Source organism: Aquarana catesbeiana, linkage group LG03, assembly GCF_042186555.1.
Source record: "Aquarana catesbeiana isolate 2022-GZ linkage group LG03, ASM4218655v1, whole genome shotgun sequence".
NCBI classification, from domain to species: Eukaryota; Metazoa; Chordata; class Amphibia; order Anura; family Ranidae; genus Aquarana; species Aquarana catesbeiana.
Window position 1 is genome coordinate 548050060 of NC_133326.1, and position 19597 is coordinate 548069656.

Here is a 19597-nt window from a genome sequence, read left to right on the forward strand (position 1 = left end):
CCGATGCACCCCACACGGATTGTCCGCCGGATTCAGTCCGATGGACCGGTCCGGTCGAAAAGTCCGCCCGTGTGTACGCCGCTTTATAATAGTAAGTATATAAACAGTAAGTGTGCAGAACCAGAAACTCAGCACATGGATGGTTAGAATCCCTCATAATGTAGAGCCAGGAACTCAGTGCAAACACGGTGGAAATCCCTCATAATGGGCACAATGGGTGTTAAGGCCTGGGAACTCAACACAGGGATAATGGGACCCTTATAATGGGCAAAGCAGATATGCAGACCCAGGAACTACATGCAGAGATCTTAGCAATAGAGTCACCAAGAGTCTGAAGAGACTATCAGGGTGTCTAATGCCGCGTACACACGAGCGGAATTTCCGACAGAAAGAGTCCGATGGGAGCTTTTCTTCGTATATTCCGACCGTGTGTATGCCCCATCGGACTTTTTCTGTCGAAAATTCAGACTGACTTAGATAGAGATCGGAAAAAACACTTGTCTGTATGCTGTTCCGACGCACCAAAAACGACGCATGCTCTGAAGCAAGTACGAAATGGAAGCTATTGGCTACTGGCTATTGAACTTCCGTTTTTTAGTCCCGTTGTACGTCTTGTATGTCACCGTGTTCTGGACGGTCAGAATCTGGTGTGACCGTGTGTATGCAAGACAGCTTGAGCGGAATTCCGTCAGAACTCCGTCGTAAAAACCTTCCGAGTTTATTCCGACAGCAAAACCGGTCGTGTGTACAGGGCATTACTGTCCAGCATCTACCAAAAACTGAAATATCTGTATTTGCTGGATTAATCCAAATTTTAAAGCAAAATGATGTGCTCCTTTAGAGGTTTAAATGGTTGGCAGGTATCAAAGTCATAAAGCAAGTGTATCATTGTCATAAGAGAAAATGTTAATTAGCAGAGGTACTGTGTTAATGCTGTGCCCAGGAGGACCTACCTGATGGTGCACCAGGTGAAGTTGCGGTAATACGGCTTTGGGTGATGCGTCCCCACCTTGATTCCGGTATCTCCTCAGGCATTCCAAATGGAATGAGGCCCTCCTGCCTGCAAAGTAAGTAACAGATGAGCAACACTGACCATTATTTTACTGTTGGCAGTTCCCTATCTGTGTTGTAGAAAGTGTACTACACGCAGGGGCGTACTGACCATTCAGGCACTCGGGCATGGACCGAGGGACGCATGCCACTAGAGGGTCCCATCAGGGTTGCCAGCCTCAGTAAAACCAGGGACAGATTGTAAAAATCTGTGTTTTTTTACATCTGTCCCTGAAATATCCCTTGCCGACATCATTTTGCTGTAAAAAAAAACGAGGCTATAGCTGCCCTGCCTCTGTACTGCCTCCTCAGCCAATGGGAACACAGTGTACACTCCCCCTTCCTCACCAAGGCTCATTTGATTTCAGAGCAGGAGATTGCCGACAGCTGGAGGAGAGGAGAGGGAGGAGGGGACACAGCCTGCAGTGTGGGAAGGGCTGCAACCAGCTGGAAGGTAAGCTTGCTGAGCTGAACTGATTGTATTTTTGTCAGAGGCTTACCCTGTTGAGCAGGAGGGAGAGGGAGGATGTGTTTTTCCTCTAGCAGGGCTCCTCTTGTCTCTGAAGCTGTTAGATCGATTTTCTGTGTGAGAAGTACAATGCTTCTGTAGGAAGGATGTTCTGAACCTCTCCCCCAATCTCTGCTACCCTGCCTACTCATTACCTGCCCACCAATACACAGACACAGTTCCCCCCTCTCCCTCATTACCACCTAAAGTGTCTGTGAGCTGCTGGGGCACTACAAGTCCCAGCAGGCCAGGAGATGGGGGCAGTAGTGTGTTTATTTTAGGCCGATTTTTGGGTGAAAAGTGCTGGTGTGTGTGTATATGTATATATGTATGGTGTATTTCTGTGTGTATATATGTACAGTGCCTTGCAAAAGTATTCACCCCCTTGGCTTTTTACCTATTTTGTTACATTACAGCTTTTTCGTTCAATGTTTTTTTAATCTGAATTATATGTGATGGTTTAGAACACAATAGTCTAAGTTGGTGAAGTAAAATTAGAAAAATATATATGTAGCGGGCACATACTTTTAGGTAGGTGACCCTTTTTGTTAGCTTTCTATGTCAGGTAAATTTAGACAGGCTTATGCTATTACAGCAGGCCAGTTATTGTCAATTCCCATTTGAGTGGCAGGTAGTTTATGTGATAGTCTCGACCAAGCATTGATTTGCTTGGTAATGCCCGGGACTCTCATATAAAAAGGGGGTCACGTGGTGTCCGAGAGAGTTCGAGTCCAGTCCTGCTCTGAGGAGCGAGAGAGCCAGTCTGGTTCCCGGAGGGGGAGGTGGAGGTTTTTCCCCTCCGGGGAGCCAACAGAGCTTCATCCTTGCAAGAAGGGTGAAGAATCGGTCCTCATGGAGGAACAGACAACATCTTACAGCATGTAGTCCCTGATGTCATTGGCTGCCCCTGCGGGGAGGGGAGCGGCCACAAAGGAGAAGAGGAACTAAGAATCATTGTGGGAGAAGTAGAGTCAAGCAGAAGGAAACTGGGTGATCGATCGCTTAGGAGCGACACACAGCTATTGATCAAGTGAGTGAAAAGCCCAAGGGAAAGGTACTGTTCAGAGGCTGAGGGATGTTGGTACGCAAGTCAGCAAGACAGGTGGTTGTGGCCTGTGACTTTGGGTTCAGCACTGCCCCGGGATTCCAATCAGTCAAGCGGGAGAGGTCATTCAGAGTGACTCTTATCGTTTATTCTATGTCAGAAATTTACTTCCATCTTCCCTGATAAAGTAATCATCTAGTTTTGAATGCTGTGAGTCTTTGCAAGTGAAGCAAGGAAAAGATCGGAAATCAACCGAAGAGCATCTCAAAGAAAGTCCTTCTCCCATCCTAGCTCATGTTGATGAATAAAACATTAAGAAAAAGCATTAAGGACTGTGACTTTTAAATCTATGGGCTGCGAGGGTTGAGTGGTAGACGTGAATTACGGATATAACATTTATTTAGCCGCTCCTTCGGGGGTAAGCGCTGCATGTGGGGGCGTTGTCCGGGATATCTGTTTCACGTTTGCCGCTAACCATCTCCCATAGCAACAAAAACCTGCATTTCAGTGACTGTTGCCAAGATAGCCTGCAGTACAAAGGTACCTACTACCAGGGGTCGCTGGGGAGGACTTTGAAAATGTACAGCTACAGTTCCTCGCGCGCTGAACCAACAAGTGGGGGGTGAAGGCACGTCCCAGAGGAAAAGTTTCTTGATGTTCAGCGTGCCACGCGCCAGAGCGAGACAGGCGGAGGAAGATGGCGGAAGGTGTTGGGAGTACACTTACCATGCAGCGGCTATCTGATTTGCAGGACCGGGTTTTGATTGACACCGGTGTTCGGTTGGAGCTGACCGGAGGACTGGCATTGGGAGTGATTGATGGAGTGGAAAGGCTCTGTATGCTGTGTCCTGGATGTTGGAGGCCTACAGTGGGAGTCACCGCCTGGGCTCAGTGCGGACATTGTGGTATCCAGTTAACGCGATTGGGACCCGTCCAACAGGAGGTCAAATATTATTCTGTTAATGTTTCAACGGGACTTTGTCTGCCGTATGTTCCTTAGGATCATCTTTAAACTTCACCATCTGGAACTTCATATATATGACTCCCAGATGATAAAGCAGGGCCCCCTAGTGGATGCTGATCAATACATCGCTTTGTAAATTGTCTATGAGGTTTTTGTGCCTTTAGCACAGATTTTTTTGATTCTATTAAAGGTACTCTTCATTTTCCACCATAATGATTAGCATGGTCGCCCTCTTAAATTTATGAACCCTTCATTTATCTCATATTTTCTTTTCCTTGTACCAAGGACATATAAACTTTACATCCCTCTGTGGCCAAAAATGATGGGAACTCTTGACGTGAGAGAGACGTAGTTGAATATATTCCTTATCACTGATCTCAATTATTGGCCTGGTTCAATAAACATAATTTTGCCCTTTTATGTGCGGCAGCCTGGTAAGATCACCAATATTGTTGTATCATTATTATTGTTTTGATTTATGAATATTTTGGATGAACTTGAGCTGTATGAATTCATTTATCTATACATATACTATTTGTAAATTGTATCAACTATAACAGTACATCTTATTCCTGTTTTCTTTATTATCTACAGTGTACCTTACTTTATTTTATTGCCAAAACTCCTGAGGAAGCTCCGAACTGAGCAAAACATGTAGAGTGGCTTTTTAGTCAAGTGGTACTCTTTCGATTATTTGCCCACCAACAAATGTGGCGTCTTTGATATCTAAACACTGTTTTTAAGTGAAAACAGTTTCGTCTTACATCTGTTTTAAATGTAACAAATAAAAATTATTTTTATGGATAAAGATATACATGTTTTTCTAATATACCTACCTTAATGTGTAAGCACCTTAAAAGTCCTGGGGTTGTTTAACCCCTTTCTTCCCCCCCCCTCTTTCTTCTCTTTAGAATATATGGGATGTGGTGCTGAATGTTGCCTGGATCTGTCCTTATTTTTCTATTTGCCACAAGAACAGGTGATTTGGAAGGCTGGAGAGGGTTGTGTATCACCTGCAGTAGCAGTGGAGGAGCTTCCGTCTGGTTCGGCTGAATCTGAGCCATCAGGAGATCAGGTAGGATCTACTGAGAAAGCCTGTAATCTGGCTGGGGACCCAGGGACTGTAGAAGTTATTGCCCAGTCTTTGAAGGAAAGCCCTGAGGAGCCAGTTAACAGTGAGCCCTTTGATTTGCCCGTCCGGAAGGAGGCTAAGTTACAGGAGGGGGATCCCTCGGGTGAGCCGGATGGGGTAAACGAAGATCGGGTTATAGATTGGGGATCACCACAGATCTTGCAGAAATATGGATCGATGGACAATCTATTTGAATGGTCATCCCCTGAAGAGATTAATTCAAGTAGTGAGGAGGAATGTTTTGTTGAGAGCTCAACTTCAGTGGAAGCTTCCACAGAAGTGAACGGGACAGTTAAAGTTCCAGTACCCCCATTTAATGTGTCAAATACTACCGTTCCTAGCAGGCCAGCTACGTTCCAGCAATGGGTCAGTAGAGCTACTGACGCTTGTGTTTTGCCTGGTAGAGGAAAGGCTAAAGATTTGCCTAGACTCTCTAGATTCCAGAGAGAGGTTCAGCGAAAGGTAGCTCAAGAATGGGGCTTTGATTACCCCTATGTCCCGGAACAAATTATGGACGTTGTAGAAAGTTCCTGGGAGACATGGGAGGATGAACTTGTGTGGGACTATCTTCATGTTCCCACGCCAAAAAGGACACCTGACAGTGAGGTTTGAGTCCGGTTCAAAGATATTCATCGGGAGTGGAAGCTTGGAAGAGCGATCCACAAAGACAGAGTATTAGTGGTAAAGGCTGGACAAAATACCCGCAGCTACTCTATCTCGGTGAGAGGACCAGGAGATAGTCGAAGGAGGTTGCCTGACCTGAGATATTATTTGTGAGCAGGATTGCATTCACAAGTGTATGTTTTCTACCCAGAATGACTGCAAGATGGCAGATGGGTTAGGGTGGGTTTTCCCCAAGTAAACTGTTAAGCAGGAGACTCGCATTCATGGTGCCTAACAAGGACAAAGTTATGGACACTAGGGTGTGCTGTCTCTGTTAAGTCCCTTTGTAGCACAAGTACTTCTTCAAGGACTCTTGTGTAAGAGCCAAACAGAAAGTTTATTTTGCCAACGGGCAAAAGGATTCATTTGCTGAGCATGTCTGTTGGGATGCGCTTTGCTGGAATACTGCTGGACTCCTTTTGAGGGAGCGACTATCCCAATGGGAACACACATGCCATAAAGAATTGTGTATTTGTTTAATTACCCGGTAGAGGATGATAACCCTCTCTGTATGGTAATGTTTGTGTAATAGTTAGTATAAGTTAGAAATATTGTGTGTTTTCCTTTAGATATATTGAAGATGTGACGGCTGTCCATTTTACAGATGAAGGCCTGTGGTAACCAGAGTATTTCTCCTGCGGGGGCAATGCAATGGTTCCGCTTGTATTGAATGTTAGATGTAGGGATCTACAGTCAGGCCATGTAAATACTATTGTGCTGATATTGTGTACAGTGACAATTGATGTTAACCCTGTTTAAAGTTCATTTCCTTTTCCCCATTCCAATTGATGTCATGAGATGCTCTTTCTTTCCTAAATTTTAAGGAGTTACTCTGAAATGTATTCCCCACAACTGGGGACAGCTGTGATTCAAGTGGGGGGTGTATGTAGCGGGCACCTACTTTTAGGTAGGTGACCCTTTTTGCTAGCTTTCTATGTCAGGTAAATTTAGATAGGCTTATGCTATTACGGAAGGCCTGTTGTTGTCAATTCCCATTTGAGTGGCAGGTAGTTTATGTGGTAATGCCCGGGACTCTCATATAAAAAGGGGGTCACGTGGTGTCCGAGACAGTTCGAGTCCAGTCCCGCTCTGAGGAGCGAGAGAGCCAGTCTGGTTCCCGGAGGGGGAGGTGGAGGTTTTTCCCCTCCGGGGAGCCAACGGAGCTTCACCCTTGTGAGAAGGGTGAAGAACTGGTCCTCATGGAGGAACAGACGACATCTTACAGCATGTAGTCGCTGATGTTCTTGGCCGCCCCTGCGGGGAGGGGAGATGGCCACAAAGGAGAAGAGGAACTAAGAATCATTGCGGGAGAAGTAGAGTCAAGCGGAAGGAAACTGGGTGATCGATCACTTAGGAGCGACACACTGGCTATTGATCAAGTGAGTGAAAAGCCCAAGGGAAAGGTACTGTTCAGAGGCTGAGGGATGTTGGTACACAAGTCAGCAAGACAGGTGGTTGTGGCCTGTGACTTTGGGTTCAGCATTGCCCCGGGATTCCAATCAGTCAAGCGGGAGAGGTCATTCAGAGTTATTTTTATCGTTTATTCTATGTCAGAAATTTACTTCCATCTTCTCTGATAAAGTAATCATCCAGTTTTGAATCGCTGTCACCCGCAATGCTGTGAGTCTTTGCAAGTGAAGCAAGGAAAAGATCAGAAATCAACCAAAGAGCATCTCAAAGAAAGTCCTTCTCCCATCCCAGTTTATGTTGATGAATAAAGCATTAAGAAAAAGCATTAAGGACTGTGACTTTTAAATCTATGGGCTGCGAGGGTTGAGTGGTAGACGTGAATTACGGATATAACAATTATTTAGCCGCTCCTTCGGGGGTAAGCGCTGCATATACATAAAACTATTTTTCAGAAATAAAAAAACTGATAAATGGCATGTGCGTATGTATTCACCCCCTTTTGTTATGAAGCCCATAAAAAGCTCTGATGCAACCAATTACCTACAGAAGTCACATAATTAGTGAAATGATGTCCACCTGTGTGCAATCTAAGTGTCACATGATCCATATGCACACCTTTTTGAAAGGCTCCAGAGGCTGCAACACCTAAACAAGAAGGCACCGCTAACCAAACACTGCCATGAAGACCAAGGAACTCTCCAAACAAGTAAGGGATAAGGTTGTTGAGAAGTACAAGTCAGGGTTAGGTTATAAAAAAATATCCAAATCTTTGATGATCCCTAGGAGCACCATCAAATCTATCATAACCAAGTGGAAAGAACATGGCACAACAGCAAACCTGCCAAGAGACGGCCGCACACCAAAACTCATGGACCGGGCAAAGAGGGCATTAATCAGAGAGGCAGCACAGAGACTTAAGATAACCCTGGAGGAGCTGCAGAGTTCCACAGCAGAGACTGGAGTATCTGTACATAGGACGACAATAAGCCGTACGCTCCATAGAGTTGGGCTTTATGGCAGAGTGACCAGAAGAAAGCCATTACTTGCAGCAAAAAACAAAATGGCACATTCTGAGTTTGCGAAAAAGGCATGTGGGAGACTCCCAAAATGTATGGAGGAAGGTGCTCTTGTCTGATAAGACTACAATTGAACTTTTTGGCCACCAAAGAAAACGCTATGTCTGGCGCAAACCCAACACATCACATCACCCAAAGAACACCATCCCCACAGTGAAACATGGTGGTGGCAGCATCATGCTGTTGGGATGTTTTTCAGCAGTTGGGACTGGGAAACTGGTCAGAGTTGAGGGAAAGAGGGATGGTGCTAAATACAGGGATATTCTTGAGCAAAACCTGTACAACTCTGTGTGTGATTTGAGGCTATAATGGAGGTGCACCTTCCAGCAGGACAATGACCCCAAACACACTGCTAAAGCAACACTTGATTGGTTCAAGGGGACACATGTAAATGTGTTGGAATGGCCTAGTCAAAGCCCAGACCTCAATCCAATAGAAAATCTGTGATCAGATTTAAAGATTGCTGTTCACAAGCGCAAACCATCCAACTTGAAGGCGCTGGAACAGTTTTTCAAGGCGGAATCGGCAAAAGTCCCAGTGGTAAGATGTTGCAAGCTCATAGAGACTTATCCAAAGCGACTCGGAGCTATGATAGCCGCAAAAGGTGGCTCTACAAAGTATTGACTTTAGGGGGGTGAATAGTTATGCACATTGACTTTTTCTGTTATTTTGTCCTATTTGTTGTTTGCTTCACAATAAAAAAAAAAAAAAAAATATCTTCAAAGTTGTGGGCATGTTCTGTAAATTAATTGATGTAAATACTCAATCAATCCATGTTAATTCCAGGTTGTGAGGCAACAAAACACGAAAAATGCCAAGGGGGTGAATACTTTTGCAAGGCACTGTATACTGTTTGTCTATGTGTATATATGTATAATGTGTGTCTATGTGTATATGTATACTGTGTGTTTATCTGTATATATGTATACTGTGTGTCTATGTCTATATTTGTATACTGTGTGTCTATGTCTATGTGTATATGTATACTGTGTGTCTATCATTGGCGGTGCGTCCATAAGGGGCGCATGGGCGCTGCCCAATCTCTCCTGGCACCTCTCTATTACCATAGATAGATTCATGCATTGCATGAATCTATCTATGGTCGCTGTTGACATCCCCTAGGGGCCGGGCACCTGAATTACAGTGGCGGGGGTGTAGGCTCTAATAGGCGCCCAAAAAGGTGAACAGCGGGCGCCATGCTGGGCGTTCGCTGTTCACTCAGCTGTGTGAAAAAATTATTAGACCCCCACGCTTATGTTGAAAATGAAAAATGAGGAGCTGCAGCTCCCCTAAGGTGAATTTAGGAAGAAATGTGAAAAAGAGGGGATAGGTATGGCGCTGCTCTTATTAAGAGGTGACCTACAACCTCTAAATACTTGAGGGGTGTGTGTCACGGGTGCATTTAGTGCAAAAAGTGACAATAAAAGTGCAGAAAATAAATATTTGTATATTCACAAAAATCCACAAAAAAATCCTACTGTGTAAACTACCTAACCGCTTATATATAATGCATATTGTTATGTTTCAAATGAAAACACAATCCTGTGCAAAACCTGCAATTCAAAGTGACATTTCTGTGCAAAAAAATCCAACATATATGACTGGTGTATATTGTTGCTGTGAAACTGGGTTCAGAAATATGCATATACCGTCCTTAAACCCTGGTGTATAAAAAAGTCCAATAAAGTGACAATGTGCTCCTTCAAATTGTTCTGTGCTTCTTGGAAAACAGTGCCCCATAAGAGACGCACTCACCGCTATTATTCACCCCACAAGGAGGTATTTCACCTTCACAGTATGAGCCACTGTGCAGCCTGTGGAGTGGGAGGAAACTTCCTGTCCTGTGTTCTCCAAGTGCCTCCTTGTCTGCGATGTAAGTGGTCTCCTCACTGTTAACCTCTTAGATGTTGCCCACACGTAGAGAGGAAAGAGACTCCATAGTGTGATACCGTACAAATATCCAAACATTTATTAATAATACTGATGGGTACTCACATTTATTAAAAATCATTAAAAGCGAAAACAGTATTTAAAAACAGGAAACTGGAGCGATCTGCGCTCCACGGCTCAAAACCGGAAGTGATGCAATGACGCTGTATAGTCCCCCCTACACGTTTCGAAATGGGATGCTACGGATGACGTCCCATTGACGAAACGCGTACCTCCTTGTGGGGTGAATAATAGCGGTGATTGCGTTTCTTATGGGGCACTGTTTTCCAAGAATGCACAGAACAATTTGAAGGAGCACATTGTCACTTTATTGGACTTTTTTATACACCAGGGTTTAAGGATGGTATATGCATATTTCTGAACCCAGTTTCACAGCAACAATATACACCAGTCATATATGTTGGATTTTTTTTGCACAGAAAAATGCACAGAACAATTTGAAGGAGCACATTGTCACTTTATTGGACTTTTTTATACACCAGGGTTTAAGGATGGTATATGCATATTTCTGAACCCAGTTTCACAGCAACAATATCTGAGCGTGCTCAGTTTGAAGCTGTGGAGCTTGGTGTAAGTGGAGCTAGATTAAGTGGGAGTTAAAAACAAGAGTTTAAAACAGGAGGTTATAACAGGGGTCATAGTACCTGTGTAGTGTGAGTATCTGAGTGTTGTCTGAGTAGTGTGTGTGGATCGTTAGTACTTGTGTATTGTGTACCTGTGTATTGTCTTGTCGTGTACCTGTGTATTGTCTTGAGTATTAGTGCCAGGAAGCTAGTTGTTAGGTAATTTGGACAGGGTAAAATCCCCAAATCCTCACTAAATTTAATAGGTACGATGCCCGGCGGGTGTGGAGAGGCGACTCTTTGTACATCTTGCCGCATGTATGCGTTCCTTGATCATCTGATCGAGGGCGAATACTGCTGTGCAAAATGTAAGCACATTGTTTCCCTGGAAGCCCAGGTTCTGAATCTGGGGAAGCAACTGTCAGCACTGAGAAGTCCCTCCATACTAAAGGTGAGCCAGGAACGTACACGGCAGGTGCCGGCAGGGGCCAGCACAGAGGCGGGTGGAGACAAAGAGGTGCAGGCACTAGCAAAGAGTAGATGGGTGACAGTCAGGAGGGGTAGAGGGGGAAGTGCCAGGGAGGCCGATCCAGGACTGGAGCATCCCAATAAGTACACTCCATTGAGTGACATTGGTGTAACCAGTCAGGGACCAGCACTGCTGGAGATGAGGGACTCTCCTAGCTGCCAGGGGAAGAACTCCTCCAGTGAGAGTGGGGGGGCAGCAAAGGGAAAGGAAAGACAGATTCTGGTGGTAGGGGACTCAATTCTTAGAAGGACAGAGAGGGCAATCTGTAACCAAGACCTGAAGCGCCGAACAGTATGTTGTCTACCGGGCGCTCGGGTTCGGCACATCACGGATCTTGTGGACAGATTACTGGGAGGGGCTGGGGAAGACCCGGCTGTCATGGTGCACGTTGGCACCAATGACAAAGTCAGAGGCAGATGGAGTGTCCTAAAGAACGATTTTAGGGACTTAGGAGCTAAATTGAGGAAAAGGACCTCCAAGGTAGTGTTCTCAGGAATACTACCGGTACATCGAGCCACACCAGAAAGGCAGAGGGAGATTAGGGAAGTAAACAAGTGGCTGAAGAGCTGGTGTAGTAAGGAGGGGTTTGGGTTCCTGGAGGACTGGGCCGACTTCTCAGTCGGTAACCGGTACTATAGAAGGGACGGACTGCACCTAAATGAGGAGGGTGCAGATCTGCTGGGAATGAAGATGGCCAAAAAGTTAGAGGGGTTTTTAAACTAGGCGATGGGGGGGAGGGTCCAGAGACAGTGATAGCCAGCGCGGAAGATATTCCAGAGGGTAGTATTGGGGGCATTAGTGGTAGGTTAACCAAAGCACAAAAACACAAGGTGAGTATAGTAGCAAGTCCAAGTTGCAATCTTGAAACACCCAATACGAGGACAATATGCGACCGGTCTAAACTATGTGGCATGTTCACCAATGCCAGGAGCCTGGCGGACAAGATGGGTGAACTAGAGATACTGTTGTACAAGGAGGATTTGGATCTTGTGGGAATTTCAGAGACCTGGTTTAACAGCTCTCATGATTGGCTGGCAAACATTCAAGGGTATACCCTATACCGCAAGGATAGAGAGGGTAAAAAAGGGGGAGGGGTATGCCTATATATCAAGAATAATGTACAAGTGAATGTGAGAGATGACATCACTGAGGGGGCTAGGGAGGAGGTGGAATCTTTATGGGTAGAGCTCCAAAGGGATGAAGCTAAGGCGAAAATAATACTGGGAGTATGCTATAGGCCCCCTAACCTGAGGGAGGAAGTGGAGACGGATCTCCTATCACAAATTGGATTAGCAGCAAGGATGGGAAGTGTTATCATAATGGGGGATTTTAATTATCCAGACATAGACTGGGCGGAGGGAACCGCGCATTCATTTAAGGCTCGCCAGTTCCTTAGTGTCTTGCAGGACAATTTTATGGGTCAGATGGTAGACGCACCAACTAGAAATAAAACATTACTAGATCTACTGATTACCAACAATACAGACCTGATAACAGATGTGGAAATACGGGGCAATTTAGGTAACAGCGATCACAGGTCAATTAGTTTCAGTATAAATCACACAAATAGGAGACATGAAGGGAACACAAAGACACTGAATTTCAAAAGAGCCAACTTCCCTAAACTACAAACCTTGCTAAAAGGCATAAATTGGGATAAAATATTAGGAACAAAGAATACGGAGGAGAGATGGGTTTGCTTTAAGAGCATATTAAATAAGGGCATTAGCCAATGTATCCCATTGGGTAATAAATTTAAAAGAGCGAACAAACATCCTGGATGGCTTAACTCCAATGTAAAAATGCATATAAAAGCAAAGGAGAAGGCCTTCAAAAAATACAAGGTTGAGGGATCATCCACAGCATTCAGAATTTATAAAGAATGCAATAAGAAATGTAAGGGTGCAATTAGGATGGCTAAGATAGAACATGAAAGACACATAGCGGAGGAGAGAAAAAAAATCCCAAGAAATTCTTTAAGTATGTAAACAGTAAAAAAGGGAGGACAGACCATATTGGCCCCATAAAGAATGAGGAAGAACATCTGGTTACAAAGGATGGGGAGATGGCAAAGGTATTGAATTTATTCTTCTCCTCAGTCTTCACGAGCGAATCGGGGGGCTTCAGTAACCAAAACTGCAGTGTTTATCCTCATGACACAACACAGGAAGCACCTACATGGTTAACAGAGGACCGAATTAAAATTAGACTTGAGAAACTTAACATTAATAAATCACCGGGACCAGATGGCTTGCATCCGAGGGTACTTAGGGAACTCAGTCAGGTGATTGCCAGACCGTTGTTCCTAATTTTTACAGACAGTCTATTGACTGGAATGGTACCAGCTGATTGGAGAAAAGCCAATGTAGCACCAATATTTAAAAAGGGCCCAAAAAACATCCCTGGGAATTACAGACCAGTTAGCCTAACATCAATAGTATGTAAACTCTTGGAGGGGATGATAAGGGACTATATACAAGATTTTAGTAATAAGAATGATATCATTAGCAGTAATCAGCATGGATTCATGAAGAATCGTTCTTGCCAAACCAATCTATTAACCTTCTATGAGGAGGTGAGTTGCCATCTAGATAAAGGAAGGCCCGTAGACGTGGTGTATCTGGATTTTGCAAAAGCATTTGACACAGTTCCCCGTAAACGTTTACTGTACAAAATAAGGTGCGTTGGCATGGACCATAGGGTGAGTACATGGATTGAAAACTGGCTACAAGGGCGTGTTCAGAGGGTGGTGATAAATGGGGAGTACTCAGAATGGTCAGGGGTGGGTAGTGGGGTTCCCCAGGGTTTTGTGCTGGGACCAATCCTATTTAATTTGTTCATAAACGACCTGGAGGATGGGATAAACAGTTCAATCTCTGTATTTGCAGACGATACTAAGCTAAGCAGGGCAATAACTTCTCCGCAGGATGTGGAAATCTTGCAAAAAGACCTGAACAAATTAATGGGGTGGGCGACTACATGGCAAATGAGGTTCAATGTAGAAAAATGTAAAATAATGCATTTGGGTGGCAAAAATATGAATGCAATACAATTCTATACACTGGGGGGAGAACCTCTGGGGGAATCTAGGATGGAAAAGGACCTGGGGGTCCTAGTGGATGATAGGCTCAGCAATGGCATGCAATGCCAAGCTGCTGCTAATAAAGCAAACAGAATATTGGCATGCATTAAAAGGGGGATCAACTCCAGAGATAAAACAATAATTCTCCCGCTCTACAAGACTCTGGTCCGCCCGCACCTGGAGTATGCTGTCCAGTTCTGGGCACCAGTCCTCAGGAGGGACGTACTGGAAATGGAGCGAGTACAAAGAAGGGCAACAAAGCTAATAAAGGGTCTGGAGGATCTTAGTTATGAGGAAAGGTTGCGAGCACTGAACTTATTCTCTCTGCAGAAGAGACGCTTGAGAGGGGATATGATTTCAATTTACAAATACTGTACTGGTGACCCCACAATAGGGATAAAACTTTTTCGCAGAAGAGAGTTTAATAAGACTCGTGGCCACTCATTACAATTAGAAGAAAAGAGGTTTAACCTTAAACTACGTAGAGGGTTCTTTACTGTAAGAGCGGCAAGGATGTGGAATTCCCTTCCACAGGCGGTGGTCTCAGCGGGGAGCATTGATAGCTTCAAGAAACTATTAGATAATCACCTGAATGACCGCAATATACAGGGATATGTAATGTAATACTGACACATAATCACATACATAGGTTGGACTTGATGGACTTGTGTCTTTTTTCAACCTCACCTACTATGTAACTATGTAACTAATATACACCAGTCATATATGTTGGATTTTTTTTGGACAGAAATGTCACTTTGAATTGCAGGTTTTGCACAGGATTGTGTTTTCATTTGAACATAACAATATGCATTATATATAAGCGGTTAGGTAGTTTACACAGTAGGATTTTTTTGTGGATTTTTGTGAATATACAAATATTTATTTTCTGCACTTTTATTGTCACTTTTTGCACTAAATGCACCCGTGACACACACCCCTCAAGTATTTAGAGGTTGTAGGTCACCTCTTAATAAGAGCAGCGCCATACCTATCCCCTCTTTTTCACACTCAGCTGTGTGTTAGCAAAGCGAAGGAATACACTTTGCTAACACTGAACCGCCTCTCAGCCAATCAGGTGCTCGGGTCTGTTACCTGTCACCTGATTGGCTGAATCGTCAGGCACTGTGATTGGACGCCTGATAGAGAGGACAAAGAGGACATCGAGGAGCGTGCATGACACCACCGCTGACCCGCTGCGAGACAGGTAAGTGCCTGGGAATGCACACTGGCAGCATTTGATGGGGCACAGTAGTGGCAATTGATGGGCACACTGGCAGCATTTGATGGGGCACAGTAGTGGCAATTGATGGGCACACTGGCAGCATTTGATGGGGCACAGCAGCAATTGATGGGCACACTGGCAGCAATTAATGGACACAGTAGCGGCAATTGATGGGCACAATGGCTGCGTTTGATGGGCACAGTGGCTGCGCTTGATGGCACAGTGGCTGTTCTTGGTAGGCACAGTGGCTGCGCTTGATGGGCACAGTAGCTGCGTTTGATGGGCACAGTAGCTGCGTTTGATGGGTACAGTGGTGGCAATTTATGGGTACAGTGGCGGCAATTTATGGCACAGTGGCTGCGTTTGATGGCACAGTGGTTGCGTTTGATGGCACAGTGGCTGTGCTTGATGGGCACAGTGGCTGCGCTTGATGGGCACAGTGGCTACACTTGATGGGCACAGTGGCAGCATTTGATGGGCACAGTAGCTGCGTTTGATGGGCACAGTGACTGCGTTTGATGGGTACAGTGGCTGCGCTTGATGGCACAGTGGCTGCGCTTGATGGGTACAGTGGTGGTAATTTATGGGTACAGTGGCGGAAATTTATGGGTACAGTGGTGGAAATTTATGGGTACAGTGGCTGCGTTTGATGGCACAGTGGCTTGCGCTTGATGACACAGTGGCTGCGCTTGATGGGCACAGTGGCTGCACTTGATAGGCACAGTGGCTGCGCTTGATGGGCACAGTGGCTGCGTTTGATGGACACAGTAGCTGCGTTTGATGGGCACAGTAGCTGCGTTTGATGAGCACAGTGGCTGAAATTGATGTTTTCTTTTCAGTTTGTTTGCGCCCCCCCAAAAAATTTTGAGCACCAGCCGCCACTGGTGTCTATGTGTATATATGTATAATGTGTGTGCGACTATGTCTATGTATACTGTGTGTGTATGTATACTGTATGTTTCATTTGTGCCTACTGCCACTAAGCAGAAGTCGATCTAACAATCCTATGCCCGTGAAAAATACACTTGTTGCCATTCAAAGGCAGCTGAATGGTGAACTGCTGAGCGCGGCCTCGGATCAGGCAGCAGGGCAGGCCTGGGTTTGTGCCTGTGCAGTGATATGGCACACATCAAGCATGGCTTTTATTCACACGCCCCGCTGCCAGATCTGAGGCCAACCACATCAGTTCACTATTCCGCTGGCTCTAAGACTCACTTGCGCAGTTCAAAACCGGCAATAAGTGGATTTTTTTTTCTAATTTAAAGGCCTTTTTCTGACAGCTGCCTGCCACACCAAGCACTAAGGTGCAAAGGTGTGTGTAAGGGGACACTGATAGAAGGTGACACACTGGGGGCGCTCTGCCAATAAGGTAGGACTTTGCGGACTGTGATGTATAGGGAGAATGTTGGGACTTTGGTGCAAGGGAGGACTCTGATGTGAGCGTGGCACTCATCCTGACTGCTGTACTCTATATGTTGTTTTGTTTGTTACTTACTCCTGGCATGGCGGCCACCTGTAAGCCTAAGGGCCCCATAATCTTCTATTGCCCGGGGGCCCCATGAGTTGTCAGTCCGCCCCTGACTACAGGCCATAGTAAAATCAATACAATGGTGTTTACAGTTACCTAATGAGGCAGAACGCAGGAAGCTTCTCTTGGGAGATGGACACAGCCCTCTCTCCACTTCTCCCTCTGATGGGGTCAGTTGCCGGCTCTCCTCATCTTGATCTGAGAACCTGTAGGGAATGTCAAAAGCATGAGATAAGACTGCAATATGGTCTGCTGACTTTACACACCGGGTCTGATATCCCCATAGTGGGTGTTTTCAGAACGTTAGAGAGAAGACCAGGATAAGAGTATTTTCTCCCTTAGGGGGTCATGTTGAAAGGTGTGATATGTCTGTAGTGAGTGTAATCAGAAATGTAGAAAAAAATGTCAGGAGCAGAGTATTTTCTACCTTATGGAAGGTCAAGTTGGAGGGTGTGATACCCCAATGGTGAGTGTAATAAAAAAGGTAAGAGTGATGGTTAGGAGCAGAGTTTTTTCTACCTGATAAATATTTGTACATTATAAAGGGTTATATTGGTAAGTGTGTGCATAATCAAGATATAAGATGAATTATTTCCCTTATAACCATTTTTCATTTTTATCTGCAGCCTCCAGGATGACCTTCCTTCTCTGTGTAGCAATGGGCTGTCTAAGCCAGCTGCCTATCAGTATTGATTTATTGGGAGCTTGGGAGACAATATCATAATAAGTGAATTATTTCTCTCACTAAAACCTTTGGAAAAAAACGTTTGATCTTCCCACCCGACAATTAAAGGGGAGTCCATTATAGTATGTTATTGCATTAAAGCCTGTATCCAGTAAAAAAAAAAAAAAATTCTTAAATTATTAATACCCACTATAAAACATTGTCTTTAATGCCTTTTGTGTGTCTGTGATCTTACATGTCTGAGCATAGGAGGCTCGGCTCACTGTTGTACTCCACCTCCTCGCTGGCATCATATGTCTCATCCTGAGATGCTTCCTCACGGCAGATGATCGGCAGTCGGCTGTCCCGAGACACTGAACTGTGAAGGGGGTATGATATATTAGTGACAGCACTCCTCGTTTGGCCCGTTTAAAAAGTTCTGAACCCCCCACCAAACACATGGAACAGATGTATGAGACTGACAGACACCTACCGTCCCCAGGCCTCGCAGTGACATGTCCTGAGACAGCACAGAGAGAAACAGAAAGAGTGTCACATAGAGAGAGACAAGAAAGACAGCCAAGGTATCAAACAGAGACACGAGCAACCACTTCGGAAGAGTTACACTAAACACTCTCTGTGGGATTTACAGAGGTGCTTCAGACAAACAGCTGAAAAATGTGAACTACTATACCTGCCAAAAGATTAGCAATTCCTGTTCAGCTACTTGAACATTTTTAAACAAGCCTGCCACACCACGTTGCCAAAATGTGATACCACTACTAAAGCCTGCATCTACCTGTGTCATCTTCCTATCACCAGCTCTGCAATGTGCCGTTGAGGTCCTCCCTATCCTCCCCCATATTTCTGGAAAGCTGCCTAAACAATTCAGCTTCCAGTTCCTGAAACATGCTTGAATGACATTACAGACCCACAGTTTTAGTGCGAGTAGTTTATGAGAAGTAAAAAAAAACATAATGCTTAATAAATTAATACAATTCTGGACTGTATGGTAGTTGTATATATTTGTTGGAAGCTATTCTTTAAAGTGTATCTATGATCAAACTGTAAAATCATATATTAACCACTTCAGCCCGGAAGAATTTCCCCCCTTCCTGACCAAAATCACTTTTTGCTATTCGGCACTGCGTCGCTTTAACTGACAATTGCGCGGTCATGCAATGTTGTACCCAAACAAAATAGACGTTCCTTTTTTTCCCACAAATAGAGCTTTCTTTTGGTGGTATTTGATCGCCTCTGCGGTTTTTATTTTTTGCGCTATAAACAAAAAAAGAGCGACAATTTTGAAAAAAAACACATTATTTTTTACTTTTTGCTATAATAAATATCCCCCCAAAATATATAAAAAACTATTTTTTTCCTCATTTTAGGCCGATATGTATTCTTCTACATATTTTTGGCAACAAAAAAAAAAAAATCGCAATAAGCGTATATTGATTGGTTTGCGCAAACGTTATAGCGTCTACAAAATAGGAGATAGATTTATAGCATTTTTATTATTATTATTTTTTTTTACTAGTAATGGCGGTGATTTGCGATTTTTATCATGACTGCAACATTATATCAGACACATTGGCCAATTTTGACACATTTTTGGAACCACTGGCATTAATACATCGATCCGTGCGATTAAAAATGCATTGATTACTGTAAAAATGTCACTGGCAGTAAAGGGGTTAACACTTGGGGGCGGTGAAGGGGTGAACTGTGTTTCCTGGGAAGTGATTCTAACTGAAGAGGGAGGGACTAACTACATGGAAGTGACAGATTTTGGTTCCTAGCTAATAGGAACACAGGGGAGCCAACCTACCGCAGTAAAACTGCGGTGGCTGGTCCAGAAACAGTTAATTTCCACATTGAATATCAGTTATTTCTAGCCTACTCCTATTAATCTGAACAATTCTGAAGTCTGTAAACTTACTTTGTGAAGATCCCCACACATTTACTTCCTTGAATTCTGTGACACATATTCACTATGCCCTGTGAGTAGGCACAGCTGTGTCACACATTTCACACAGCCTGCCTTCTGAACTACAGAGGTGCTGAGAGGAGGAATCAGTACAGGAATCACTGCTTGCAGGCAGCAAGGTACCATGGGATATGTAGTCCTTAGGAATTGAAAGTAAACAGCAGAGAGAAGTTGCAAATAGGGTTGCAACCAGGGGTGGATCCAGAGTCTAGTCTCTG

At 44.4% G+C, this 19597-nt stretch overlaps 1 protein-coding gene across 6 annotated transcripts in view; it reads right to left on the minus strand.

Annotated features, from left to right (window-relative positions):
• CACNA1C (calcium voltage-gated channel subunit alpha1 C) overlaps nucleotides 1-19597 on the minus strand; it is a 780229-nt gene that overhangs the window by 22472 nt on the left and 738160 nt on the right. For 4 of the 6 annotated variants that reach the window (XM_073621582.1, XM_073621584.1, XM_073621583.1 and 1 more), the window contains 3 exons: nucleotides 17646-17768; nucleotides 16822-16931; nucleotides 954-1060 (listed from right to left, as the gene is read on the minus strand). In XM_073621582.1, coding sequence (XP_073477683.1) covers nucleotides 954-1060; nucleotides 16822-16931; nucleotides 17646-17768 — 340 coding nt within the window. Of the gene's footprint in view, nucleotides 1-953; nucleotides 1061-16821; nucleotides 16932-17645; nucleotides 17769-17882; nucleotides 17910-19597 lie in introns of all 6 variants that reach the window. The other 2 variants (XM_073621580.1, XM_073621581.1) reach the window with 1 other exon arrangement.